Below are 14,142 nucleotides of genomic sequence, written 5' to 3' on the forward strand. Positions count from 1 at the left end.
GTTTTTCCAATACATGACAGGCTCTAAAACTTACATTTCAGTGAAATGCCATGTGATTAACAGCAGGCCCGGGCTTTCAGCTCTTTAGTTAGTCACTTCCTCCAGTGGTCCCATGAGCTTGAGGCAAGTCAGTTTTATTACAGTCACAGGCGCCTGAGCGGTGGAGCAAGTGGAGCCCACATCAATGATCCTTTTACTTATTTCAGCAACGGACTAAAATTAATATAAAATCACATATCTTGGATCGCCCTTTAAGTTTTGTTCAGTCCATCCTGTCAGCATGCTTTGATTGTCAGTGACCTTCTGTCAATCTGACTGTTCACAACAATAAGAAACATGAACTCACTTCACTTTCTCTCCTGCTCGGCCCACTGACTCAAGCCACGCTTTGAATTAGCTAAAAGTAGGATCGTCGCGGAAATAACGAACTGATTTGCGAGTCATCGTTATAGGACAGGATTCTGGGAGGAGCCAAGAAAGACACCAATTATGTATCTGCTCAAGTTTGTTCCCACATTTGAAAACAGAGGCCCGAATCACAGGTTTGTCTCAGAGGGTTTGGGCTCTCTATTCTAAGACCCTCGATTTGGTGAAGTGAAGCTAAGGTAAAGAGAGATATTTACCAGTGAAGGAGCTAAAACAGCTAGTAAATATAACGTAAATGAAAATCACTAAAAGCTATCTTTAAACCTGTTAAAGTTCGGGCACAGCAGAAACAAGCTGTGAAGACACCATTACATGCCTTCACTATTTAACTTAAAATGGTGAACTGGTTACCAAACATCATATTTACACACCCAGTACACAGAGCAACATTATCATTGCATTTGAGGACTTCTGATGAATTTAAGTCCAATATTCGTGGCGAGGAATTCTCTGGAGATTGTTGCTAGCACGGAAATATATATAAAAACAATCTTTTATGTTGTTCGTACTAACCTGCTACAACAAAAAACTAATTCCATTGCCTCTGTAATGTTATTTTGAAAGGTTCCCGTAGCTGCTGCTGTTCCCACAGCAGGAATCTCTTGTAAGAGTCGTGTCGAGCACTTCCGAAAGTTGTTTATTTACTTTGCTGTGAACCTCCTCGAGGTCCACAAATCCTCTTGCATTCTTCGTCGTCATCCTGCCCGAGAGCTCGATTATTGGCAGTGACGCTTGTGTACGGTTGCTCGCACACGTACACACCATAAGCAAAGTGCTAATCTCACAGCGAGAAGAGCGGTCCAAAAAGCCCACGACAGAAGGCTTTATTGTTAGTTGTTATGATGCTGTACATCGGGCCGGCGGGTTGATGTGTACAGTGTCTGTGCCGCAACATCGTTTTTTTTATGCAACAGATCTCGTGGCCAATATACGACGTCATTTACCATGAGTCTGAATTTCCCTTTTGTCATCAGACGTTAACTTCCTCTCTGATCACCGAGGAGGGAAGTTATTTTTTTTTTACATTTCCACAATTACACTTTTCTCCCCACCTCTGCTTTTGTCAGATAGATTTCGGGAAACCTCTCTGCTCAATGCACTTTCACTTTTGATAACCAAGTTTACTTATTGAAAAAAACTCTGAATGTTTTGTGGCGAGCTGTCTGTGTGGAACCTTGGATTGTTCTCACTTCCTGTGATTGTTTGTTTGTGTGTGTGGGAGAGAGCAGAGGCTGAGGCGGGATAGGTCCATCCAAGACCTGAGTTCTGGTTGGGAACTTTCCTCTTATTAAATGGTGAAAGTTACATTATAAAAGTACTGTAGATAGCTGGTATTATTATGTTTCTTATCAACCAATTCCATGAAAAAAACAACTATGGATTGACCTACTAACAAGTATTGTCTGTGTATCCAAAGCCTGAAGGATCTTAGTACTAAATACGAAACAAATATTAAAAACACATCAATTAGCCGCACACTGAGACCATATTCTTTCATTACAATAAACAATGTAGTGTATTTTAATTCAAACACACTGCCCTGCGTCTTTAAATACGCAATAATATTATGGGCTGTCCCAGATCAAAGAAGTTCTTTATCAAATAACACAATTTTGTTGACGAAGTAATTGAAAGATCTGTAAAACTGAGTTTCTCCACAAAACATCACACAAAAGCAGCACTTGAAATTGTGTGTTTTCAAGAGATGTGTTCATAACAAGTCATGCAGCATGAAAAAGCATTAAAAAAATCGACCAAATATACATTCAATCATCGACCAAAAGTAATCCATTATGAGTGGGAAGCCCTAACTAGTGCACCAAATGTACTAACCAGGTAAACGTCACACCTCTAAGCCACTGTTTACTCCTTTAATAGGATCGTTTGATAAAAACTACAGTGACCAGCTTTACTTTTAGGAAATTACAGTGCATAAAAAAAACTATCCTTTTAAATCCAATACTTTTCATACAATTCCTTTTATACATATATGTATATATCTGTTGTTGCGATGGATAATGGATACTCAACAGTCAGACACATTGATTTCCCTGATTTCAGAGGACAGTTCAGAAAGCCCAAGTGGAAGTAGAGTCCAAGGATCATCTTTTAAATGTGACTGTGATAAGCAAACAGCATGTCGACCCACAGGTGGGATAAAGTCAGTCGATCAGGTGTCGACGGATGTTGATACATGCAACTGTATTTAGTGATTCGTTCCAAGAAAATCTGCATCCCCGACATTTATTGATACCATTTTTACTGTTGGTATGTCCCAATGTCACTATCTTATTGCATTAATTATTGGTCCAAGGAAGCAAAGGGATGAGAAAAAAAATAAACAGTTATTTATTTCTGAAAGAAATCAGTAAAACAATATAAACACATTCACAAAGCTGCTGGAATAGTTTTAACCAAAGTGAATATAAGAGCTTAGCTCATGTTATACGGAACAGTATAATATAGACTGAAGGTGGCAGACGTTTAAAAGCAGATACCATCATCAAAATCTGTCAAAATATTGGCCTAAAATAACATTGTGACCATAATATATACCAATATGTTCCATTAAAAATGAAACTTCACACATATATTTGCCATTTGTTACCCCTTATTGGTCCATGTACAGTATTCCCTGTGAACCTATACTCACTTATCTGCCACATGCTAGTACCAGCTGATATATATCGGCCCAGCCAATCCAGATCTTCTGTGTCTTATGTAATTCAGTGGTTTTGAGTTGTATGTTTTCTGGTTAACGTCAACACTCATTATGCTCCAACAACAACAATAACACGTGCATACATCCAGGAATCACATGGCCCCACAGTGTTGTCGAGAGCGCGTGGAACAGAAAGCGTGTTAGTTAATAGAAGGTCACGTCTGCGGCCTGTTGGCTGATGATGACCGATATGTTTGCGTTGACTGTGTGTCGAATGCGTGGCGTTCCTTTAGCGCCGAGTCCTCACGAGCAGCTGCCCGAGGGTCACGTGCCAAATGTCAGGCCGTATGTTAAATATGTGTGTGTGTGTGTGTGTGTGTGTGTGTGTGTGTGTGTGTGTGTGTGTGTGTGTCAGTAAAGTGGCCCCATGCAAATCGACACGTGTAAGGTTTGGAACATGCAGTTCAAATGGAGTTTCTTTTTCTTTCTTTTTATCTCGAGATAACGAGCCGGCAGCAAAGAGGAGAACTGCAGAGTTCATTTGGCTCACGGGCGGTTTGGCATCCCGTCAGATGTCAAGAGATCTGTCCGTTCTCAGTTTTATGACCGGCGGCGAGGTCGTCGGGGTTCACTGCATCATCAATCTGCATCATCATAGGGTACCAGTGCATCGTCAGTGGGCCACGTCATCAGTAAGTGGAAGAGGCATATTTAATAGGTTTTACACCCATGTCGACACTGTCTAGCAATATAGTTTTGCTTCTGCATCGTTTGGATTTAAAAAAAAAATATATATATTATAAAATCTGGACAAAATAGTACAACTCTGAAAATTAATCTAAATGATAATATAGTAAATAAAACAGTATTTGGGAATACATCATGAAGTTTAGTTGCACTAGTCTTTATTGGTACTGATGATTATCAGTAATAGACGGCATCACTATTATAGATTTACTGCAGATTGAACTCACATTGTTTTACCATATGGATCAGTAAATTTAAAGGTCACATGAATATTTAATATTTGCAATAAAATGCAGATGCCTAGGGCTGTGCTAAAAGTGTGCAATCAAGTAAAAATATGTATAAGAGTAAAAATGAGAATCAGAAAATTATATAGAGGATAGAAATTCAAAGATTAAAACTCTGAACATGAATATAAAACACCATTTGTTTCAATATAAAAGTATGAAATGTCCTTTGCTGCAGTTGTGATGATTCTTCATAATCCTGTCAGTACAGTTATCTTCAGTTAACATGTCAGTAAATATATACAACTTATGATCAGAAAAAATTCAAAGAGACAGTTTAGGAAGTGAACTTTATTTAAATAAATAGCCACATAAATAAACACATTTTCTTGAACTAACATTCTCTCTTCCTTTCCTTTGCTTCCTCCCTTCACACACACACACACACACACACACACACACACACACACACACACACACACGATCAAGTAACAAATCAGAGAAAAAAAAAAAAAAGAGTTGTCTGACATATTTGCATCAAGTGTGTTTCAATTGTTTTGTGAAGTTTCACGAGGAACAACATTTTTTTGAATAAAGTGCAATTCTTGCTTCTGTCTCCACGGCAAGGTCAAAGGTCAGATTCAGAGTAGAGCGGGTGAGGTTGGAGAAGATATCAAAAAGGGTCATTTACGGAGCGTAGACCTCTGATCGGGAGTTTGTTCAAAGGCACAAGTGTCGGTCGTGATTGCAATCAACCCCAAAAAAATTGTTGGATACAAATATCAACAACGCAGAAGGTTTGGAAAGAACACTGCTCTTCAACAACAAGTTGAGATACAACAGAACTAATATCATACACCTCGTACAGCTCTATAACATCTTATCTGAACTCGACTACACAAATAAAGCAGCTTGTTGCAGTTCTACTTATGGACAACTGAAGAAAGTTAGACTTCCAGCACAACATGGTATTGCTATGTTCTTTTTCTTCTTCTTCTTTTCTAGAAAAGTACCAAAAAAAAGGAATACCACCATGGTCCTGATCGTAAAAGCTAAGAGTAGTAACGACGTGTGTAGCGTTAGGATTCGATGGACGTGGGTCGAGTTTTCTCAAAGCCAGAGCGAAGGAGATCATGTGAACTCGATGCTCGCTAACCACCGTGCTACATTTCGACACAGCATTCGAAGTGAAAAGTCAGTAGTGTGTCTGTGATAGATCACCCGCCTCTTGTGCTGTTCGCTCTTTGGTAAAAAAAAACAACATATTCTTCCTTTCAGTTAAAGAACTACAAGCATGAAGAAACAGCATTTTTTAAACGCCTTGAGTCTTTCTACCAATTCTACAGTATCATGTTATTATGTTACATAACTAGTACCTGTTCTAGTCAGCTAGCTAGCGAAGCAAACACACACATTTAAAGTAATTACACAAACACCTCAGGCAAATGTACATTTTGACTAACCAATGCAGAGCCTCATCATTCCTTTGTATTTCAATGTGAAATATTGCACAGTTCCCACAGTCTGTTTCTGGATTTTTTTTAAATTTTTTTTACAGCTTTTCAAATTCTTGCCTGTGGAGGTAGTAAAAGAATCTAACAAGAAGGTGCTTAATAAACGAAGGGAGTACGGTCTTTGTATCCACGTTTGTGAAGTGATGTACCTGTTGTGCTTTACTCAATCAGCCAGACACCATCTTCCTTCAATTTTTTGGCTGATAAGGATGTAGCAGTCAAGTTGAGGTAAAAGCAGAATTTGCGGAGCTATAATAACAAAAAAAATAATCACAGTTTCAAGACAAATCAAGTCCTTCAGTGAAGTTTAGGGCAATACGCTTCCTGTTCATTGCACTGCTACCGAGAAACGTCTCTTGAAAAAAGGCAAACAAAGTGGGAAAAATGAAATTTTGGTCTTCTGTCCAGTCGAGTGAAAAGAAATCGAGAACAGGAAATGACACAAGAAGTGTCTACAAAAATAATGAGTAAGGAGGAGCCTTCCTGTATTCAACAAAATCACAAAGTTAACTTAGACAGAATCAAAACATGTGAGAAATAATCGTATTGGCGTCAGCTCTCATTTAATTCAAGATAGCTAACGTCTTTCAGTCTATTATTGCTTCTCTGGCTGTCTGATACTGGTTCAACGTCTTGTCCAGAGTTTGGTTATTGCTTAGTCTCTAGCTTATATGATATCAAAGGTGTACACAACATACACACGTTCTGTACCGCATGTTGTTAAATAAAGTGTACGTTTGTCACTTGCATCTGCTTTTTTGTTCTTTCTCCTCACTTCTGCTTTCTTTTCTTCTCGGCTCAAAAATCAAGACAATTGCTGGTCTCAATGGCTGATGCTCTACTTCACCATCACACAACTATTGAGCTGCTGCTGTGCAGCCAGACCCGACTCCTGCTTGTTCGGGTCTGTGCTGGAGGCTGAGCCCTTGCTCCACGCGGCTGGTTTAGAGGCGATGGGGGAGGAGGTGCCTTGTGTTGCAGGCTGGGGCTGCTGTTGGAGGCTGATGTGGGGATGAGGTTGCGTTTGCTGGCTGATGTGCAGACGAGCCTCGAGAAGGTAAGCAGCGGAGGCCACGGGGGACAGGGAAGAAGCGTAGCAGGATGCGGAGGACGAGGAGCAGCTGGAGGAGGAAGTCTTGAGGGTTTGTGTCCAGGGGTCGTGCTGTAAAACCACCGTAGCTTGCTGAGAAGGCAGGGCGGAGGGGGCGGGCGTGTCAAACATGGAGGAGGAAGCAAACACTGCTGTAGGTGGAGGAGACGGTGACTGGTGCTGGGCAAGAAAGAGCAAGGGATTCTGTGTAGGTCCTGTCTGAGCAGCTTGGACCTGAGGCTGGGGTTGGTGCTGGATCTGTAACATCCTGGAAAACAGAGATAGAAGATCAGACTCTCTATTGACGTCAAAGTCCGACGCTGCGGGGCCCCCTCAGACAAATTTGAGACGACAGAATGCTTTGGTGTAATCATTTTCACGTGTCTCACCGTTGCTGGTGCAGGACCTCCTCCAGCATGTTGCGGTGCTCGCAGAGAGCTGGACCCAGTGACCCACGGCTGCCACGGTTACTCGAGGGTGAAGGAAATACCTGCCTCGTCAGACCCTTGATCTTATTTAATCCCAGGAGCCCTTTAGTGCGTGTGTTTTTCCTCAGCTGCTGGCGGAAAGCTTTGAGGCCTGGGGAAAGACATGGGAAAGTGTTACACAATCCTCCTTTGATCCGATACTGTGACACATTGTTTTTTTCTCTCTCTCACTCTTTTATGATCATGCTCCTGTACCTTGTGTGAGGGAGGTGTCAGAGGCTCTGCGGCCCTCCTGGAAGCTGGCAGCAGGCAGGCCGCCTTGGGCTTGGGGCAGGAGGTGGGAGGAGAGGTTCAGGGGAGTTCCAGCAAGCAGCAGAGCTCCACTCTCAGTCCCAGAGGACATAAGTGTTGACATGTCACCCCTAGCTGCCTGAAAAGTGGGAGCTGGACTGGATGAGTACTTCAGACAGCTGTCAGAAGAGGCACCATCTGAGGGACTGACCACAATACCTACAGAAAGAGAACAGGGACCAAATTAAGACTCTGCATCTGCGACTGTGTGAGTGTAGATTGATTGCTATTGCATGACACACTTACATGGAGGGTTGCACTGGTGGAAACGGGCCGACACCTCGGCCAGTGTGTGTCTGCGGGAGGTGGTGGTGGGAGGGAGCAGAGGCCCGAAAGTTTGTGTGGCCTCCTCCTCCTCCAGGTCCCTGGGTCGCACCTCTTCGCTGATGCTCGTCTCCAGCAGGCTGTTGGGTGAAATGGAGCGGTTCCAGAGCAGTCTGTTCAGACTGGCCTCCACTGGAAACCCCACCCGCTGAAATGGAAGGAGTTGGATTGTTAGCTACTCATTGACAGGTGGAGTATTTGCCTCCTAACCTCTGAGCGGCTGAATTCTATGAAGTGTTATCGTCATTTACCTGGAACAATCCACTTTGGTCATACTCCATCTCCGGGTACACTAGAGGAGTGCTTTTGGCTGGAATTGAAAATGCCGTGGTCCTAAAGCTGTCGGTGGACTCCATGATCACCTAGAAGCAAGCAGAAAAGACACTGTGTTCTTGACCTCAAGTGTAAAGCTGCAGGAGGTTACGTCAGGACTCGGTACAATTTTAAGCTCATTACACCCAGGCAAAGCGCTCACCTCTGGGCCGGTGGAGTCGGAGGTGCTCCTGGGTCTCTGGCTCCAGGTCCCACAATGGCGGCTCAGCTGCTGGGTGCGATGCTCTCTCACTCTCTCCAGCAGCAGGTAGTAGATAGCCGAGAAGTGATTATAGCTGCTGCTCTGTAGAGACTGAGAAAAAGTACACACGGCAGATTAATGGCGTTGCCTCTTTGTTTACCATTTGTGGCTCTTAATGCCAGACTATTCCCATCTCTTCTCTTCACAGCTTCGTTTAGCTCTTCCCCTCTACAGTGTATTCTTTGAATGAAAGCCAGGTATAATTATGTGTTGGGCCTTCCCCGTGTAAAGTATAATCTCTTCTTGAGACGTATCTTCACAAAGTCATAAAACACTGCGTTCAGTCACCTCGATAGTCTTCTGGCGGTTGATGCCCAGTGTGTTCATGATGCCCAACACCGGTTCACTGTAGTCCCCCAGGTTGGAGTTGTACTCAGTCAGGGAATGGCTGAGGGTCTGGTGGGCGGCTGTTGGGTCTGCCAGCATCCATCGGTGCTGCTTGATCTGGGCCATGCTGATCCTCCTGGCGGGGTCTACCACCAGCATCTTACGGATCAGGTTTTCACAGTCTGGAGAAATCGAAGAATTAATTTATGGATTGTAAGCACTTTGAATTCAGACAGAATTGGTAACTAGCAGTATTGTTTTTAACAATTGTGTTGCCATTATACCTTGAGACATAAAGAAAGGGATTCTGAATCGTCCTTCTGTGACTCTCTGTCTGAGTGCAGGAAGGCTGGGTCCATCAAATGGAAGAGAGCCACATACCAGAACATAAAGTACCACACCCAGGCTCTGTAAATAAAATAAGCAAAAAAGAGAATATTAGCATAAGAAGACAAATTAATGCTGGATGGAATAATTCGGTGTATGTTTTCCTTCTAAAAGCCTACCCAAATGTCCAGCTGCGGCCCCTCATACTCTTTCCCTTCAAACACTTCAGGGGCAGCATAAGGCGGGCTGCCACACCATGTAGACAGAGGCTCCCCTCCATTGTAGAAGTTTCCAAATCCAAAGTCTGAAAGACACAAAACAATTTAGTTATTCAAACGTGTCTGTTTTATGTTCAACGAGGAGCTGTGTTGCCTTTCATGTCTTGTGTAATTCAGAATAGTTTAATACTTTCGAAAGGGGAAAATGAACAGGATACAAAACAGCATGAATGTTCAAAGAGACAGTGTCAGATTTCAAATATTGAACACTATGTCCTGCATTGTACAACACCTTCCTGCCAGCTAACCACTAGCTATTGTAACAATAACGGTTAATGGCAGACCTACCAGCCAGTTTGATGTTCATGTTGGCATCCAGCAACAGGTTCTCGGTTTTTAGGTCACGGTGGACGATGTGGTGTCGATGGCAGTAGTCCACGGCTGTGAGAATCTGCCAAAACTTCTTCCGTGCCTCATCTTCACTCATACGGCCATTTGAGGTCAGGTGGTCTGGAGGGAAAAAAATAGATTTTAGTTCATGTCGAGATTTAGCCTACATTCATTTAAAAATAAAATAAAAGTAAATAAATATGTATTTAAAAAGCTGAACTCACCAAACATTTCTCCGTTCTTCGCATACTCTGTTACAATGTACAGCATGTCTTTGGTCTCCATGACCTAAGAGAAATGAGAGAGGGAGAGAAAGTTTAAACCAACTGTTTCATTAGCAGTTGGTGATCACGAACAGTAAAACCTGTTCTGTCTATTCAGTCCGCTCCAGGCATCTCTTGGCATGAGATATTGTCTAACCACAAAAATCTGCATCTCATTCTCCGCCGTCTTGTTCCACACACGCTAAACACCAACACCCTGGTTTTCCATGAAAGGCCCTGTTGCATAAGCCAGCCGGCGGTGACTTCCTGCATGGATTCATATTATTTTATTTATTTTTTTAAATGTTTTATTATACCACAAACCCAGAAGGGAAACACATAAATTCCTTCACACAAAGATGAAATTATTATCAATGGATATAAATGTTCTCCCTGAGGCTGACTTGAGTTGGCACCAGATTATCTCCTTATCTCTTTACCTAAAAACTGAGAGACACATTCACGCGGGCTGTATTATAAACACCATAAGTACATTAATTTATGAAAGACGTAATTTACAATCCTTTTCTTGGAATTCATAGAAAACTTAAAGCAGAGAGCAATTTTTGTCATATGACAAAGCCCTGTCTGAAATGCTCCTGGCCACCATAAAATACTACCTTAAAAATAAAACCCTTTTAGACCAAGGGAAGGATGACTCAAGCGGGGAGCCGTCTTTTATCAGAGAGATAGGGCAGCTCTCTGGGGCTCTGTCACCTTGAGGTGCAGCTGACGTCATGGCTCCGAAGAACAGGCACAGCACGTCAAGGACCCTCAACCCAACCCAAAAGGAAGATTAAGCCTTTACTATCCATGGGTTCCATTTTATTTTCCATAAAGTAGCTTTAAGGTTGTTTGAAGCTGAATGACATTTACACTGAGAGAAATATTCAAACCCCAAGACTCAATGTTTAATTCGCTGCACCTTTCTGTTACATGTTACATGTTAGAGGTCTTGTGCAGTATTGTACACTTTTCTCATCATTCAGTCTGGCATTTGTGAAATCTATCAATAATTTGGGATCCACTCAAATTGAAAATACATTTCTGATCAGCAGGGTTTGTGCTGTGGGATAATGGGGTTTAAGAGGATGAGAGGGGAGTGTATGTGAATGATTAATGCAAGGTCAAAGAGAGGCTGAGACAAAGAGGCTTCAATGATCCACTAGAGTGGAAAAATAACTCTTTTCACTCTCATGAGATCCGTGAGAGAACGGAGGTAGCAGCTGATTTATCAGGCCAGAGGTCTCAGATCGCCTTCTACCATCATCGAGTACCAACCATCTGACTAGCAGCACTTCCGACAAACCCAAGGGCACGGAAAAAAAGGATGCATCACATGCGGGATACAGACAGAGGTCATCCCCATGTTAGACTTCAGAGCTGCGATAGCATCTTTAACAGGGACTGGCTGATAATAATAGTCTTATTCATTATATTGTAAATTTGATTCAGAACATTTCGACATTTTACATTATTTAACATTATTTTTATTATTACCACTACATTTCAACAACTCTTGTGAACCTTGATTGGAAATGCTTATCCATTATAATTACTTACAGCATTAATTACGTATCACATAAGGCAAAGACAAGCAGCAAATCCTCACAACTGTGAAGCTGGAAGAAGGGAAGGTTTGACCATTTTACCTCCTTTACACTTTCTGTCGATTGACTAATAGTGTCATCGACTCACGGTTTCGGCCCTTCATTATGGTAAATACAGTTGGGGTTTTTAAGGAATAAAATAATGCTTTTATAAGACTGAACATGAAGTAATCGTCAAAAGGAACGAAACAGAACGACAGGAAAAAGTCCAGAGTAAAAAAAAAAAGCAAAAAGGCCATTGTGTGTTTTTTTATGTATTTCTTGCCAGACGCGTGCCACAATGCTCGCAAGGAGAGAAAAAAAAGCGGATTCTCTTCACTAAGTCTTCAATATGATTAGCCTTCACGTGATGTGCAGACACATTGCACTTGGCTTAAACAGATGAGATGCTAATTGGGATTAACGGTCAGACCTGTGGACACATCTTTAATCAGAAGTCTCCAGACTCTTCTCTAATTCAAGCATTTCTGCAATCACCTCAACCGTTGTACAACTGAACACATCTTGCATTGTTCCCAGCACTGACTAGCCATGATTATTCTCAGTGTCTTTCTCTTAGACACACACACCCACACACACACACACACACACACACACGCGCGCACACGCACAGAAATGCACAGAGGGAGGTCAAAAGGGATTGCACTAATGCTGTTGTGCTGTACTTATGATTCAATGTGCTCCGAGAGTCAGCAGCTCACAACAATCCGGTACGAACCACTTAGTTAACAAAGTCCCCTTATGTGGCCCCGTTGCATCAACATGTCAACAATAACGAGGCCCACTGCTCCGCACCACAGTTTTACTGAGGGAAATAAATTCGTACCCATTTTGCAAAGTTTTCCCACACCATTGCCTTTTACTCTCAAATTCACGCATGCGTTCAGATCGGCTCCCTGCACTTGGAGCCGCCACAGAACCAGGATTCAATTGACGACGTAATACGGGTTGAATAACCCTCTGCTGCACGCACACACCTTTCTGCACACACACGCATGAAACAACACCGCAGAGAGCCAAAAGATAACACACACCTGATAGAGTTTGATGATATGGGGGTGGTTTAGCAGCTTCATAATCTGCACCTCTCGGTAAATCTTCTCCAGGTTGGAGGGGTTCAGTCTGGTCTTGTCAATGATCTTGATAGCCACCTAAAGGAAATTGTAAATTTAAAAATTAGAATGACGCATCTGTGAAAACGTCCAAACACAGTCACAGAATGTGGAGGGCAGCTGCTGACCTGTGTTTTGGTGACTTTGTGTTGGGCCAGTTTCACCACTGCAAAGTTTCCCTTCCCCAGGGTGCGGATGATCTCATAGAAGCCGACCTGCAGGGGCCTTCCCTGAGCAGGGCTGGACTGAGCTGGGCTGTTCTCTTTCATGACCACCATGGTCTGGAGTTACAGCGTTAGGAAACTTTAGTACCTGCAGAGACCCAAAAAACAACAACTGTATTTCACTGCTTTTTATTTTACTGCATATTGACAGATACAGTTTTACATTACATTACATTGGGCAGGTGTTTTTGTCCAAATCAACTTCAGTAAGTTTACACAGCATGTGGCCCCATAGGCTAACATATGGTGCAGCAGCTGAAAACTTTCTTGTAGAGTTCAGAGGGAGAAAGTAGTGAGTGCGGTACTACCAACATATTCTTCACAGTGAGACGGTCAAAATGAAAGGATTTTAATTGGACAAATAATTCCTATAATACGGCTTAACAATTGATAACGCATATTTCCCTAATGCCAAACCAATAGCCGTAATTAAATTACAAAGGGACTTTTAGTTACTATTTAATAGACAGTTAAAGAGATTAAAACTAAAACGACCACATCCGAAAGTAGCTTGTGTAAGAAAATTACAAAATGACCGACACGTTAATAATATCAGGTAGTAAGCGAGCGGAGTCTCGTCTTACCTTAATAAGCGGACATAAAGCACCTTCTCTCACAGTTCAGAAAAGACGTAAAGCATTCCACAACCAACGCGACAGCAGCGGCGAGTAAATGTAGAAAAGCCCCGCGCGCAGCAACTTTTCCTCTCGTCTTTAATTTGGAGTCTTTACGACCAGTCTTTCGGCCCGGGACTCGGCTGCGGCCGGTGTGTGGCTGTGCGCTCCGCCGGAATGCAGAGCAGAGGGCTTCGGCACTCACAGGGGGAACTCCTCCTCCTCTTCCTCCCTCCCTCCGCCACCATAACAAATTGATACCCACCTTATTAACGTCACACACGCGTCAGAGCTCCGAGCTGGGTGCGAGGCAAGGCCGGGCCCGAGCGCAAGGCACGGGTTGCTGGGCAACCGCGCGGCTCGGGCGCACGGTGACGTAAGTGCTGATGGAGGGGTTGCTTGGAGATGGGGACGGTGACGTCAGTTGTGTCACCACGTGATGTTCCCCTCTGCCGGGCTGTTGCCTTGCTCGCGGGCTGCCTCGCGCTCATTCCAACAGAAACAGAAACAGGAAGCAACTGCTGATGTTCAGTTAGGTAGTTTTTGTTTTGAACACCATTTTACTAGAAGGTTCTCAAATATACTCATTATTGTATTATATGTCATATGTGTTATTTAATCTGTTTCATTAAACTATAGCCTATTCTATTTTATCCTCCTCTTTTTTTTTGTTATTATATGTCAAATAAATCTACACTTAAAGGTAGGTTTCAC

At 42.7% G+C, this 14,142-nt stretch overlaps 1 protein-coding gene across 1 annotated transcript; it reads right to left on the reverse strand.

Annotated features, from left to right (window-relative positions):
- Window positions 1-6,037: 6,037 nt before the first annotated feature.
- Window positions 6,038-13,753, reverse strand: sik1 (salt-inducible kinase 1). Its single transcript, XM_034561005.1, has 14 exons — window positions 13,399-13,753; window positions 12,719-12,902; window positions 12,513-12,629; window positions 9,830-9,893; window positions 9,564-9,725; window positions 9,177-9,301; window positions 8,955-9,078; window positions 8,632-8,852; window positions 8,245-8,394; window positions 8,021-8,131; window positions 7,692-7,917; window positions 7,350-7,604; window positions 7,056-7,245; window positions 6,038-6,934 (listed from the first exon to the last, which is right to left on the reverse strand). The coding sequence occupies exons 2-14, from the start codon at window positions 12,866-12,868 to the stop codon at window positions 6,415-6,417; spliced, it is 2,415 nt and encodes an 804-aa protein (XP_034416896.1). The 5' UTR covers window positions 12,869-12,902; window positions 13,399-13,753; the 3' UTR covers window positions 6,038-6,414.
- Between the last annotated feature and the right edge of the window lie 389 nt (window positions 13,754-14,142).

This window comes from Cyclopterus lumpus, chromosome 21 (assembly GCF_009769545.1).
Source record: "Cyclopterus lumpus isolate fCycLum1 chromosome 21, fCycLum1.pri, whole genome shotgun sequence".
Taxonomy (NCBI): Eukaryota; Metazoa; Chordata; class Actinopteri; order Perciformes; family Cyclopteridae; genus Cyclopterus; species Cyclopterus lumpus.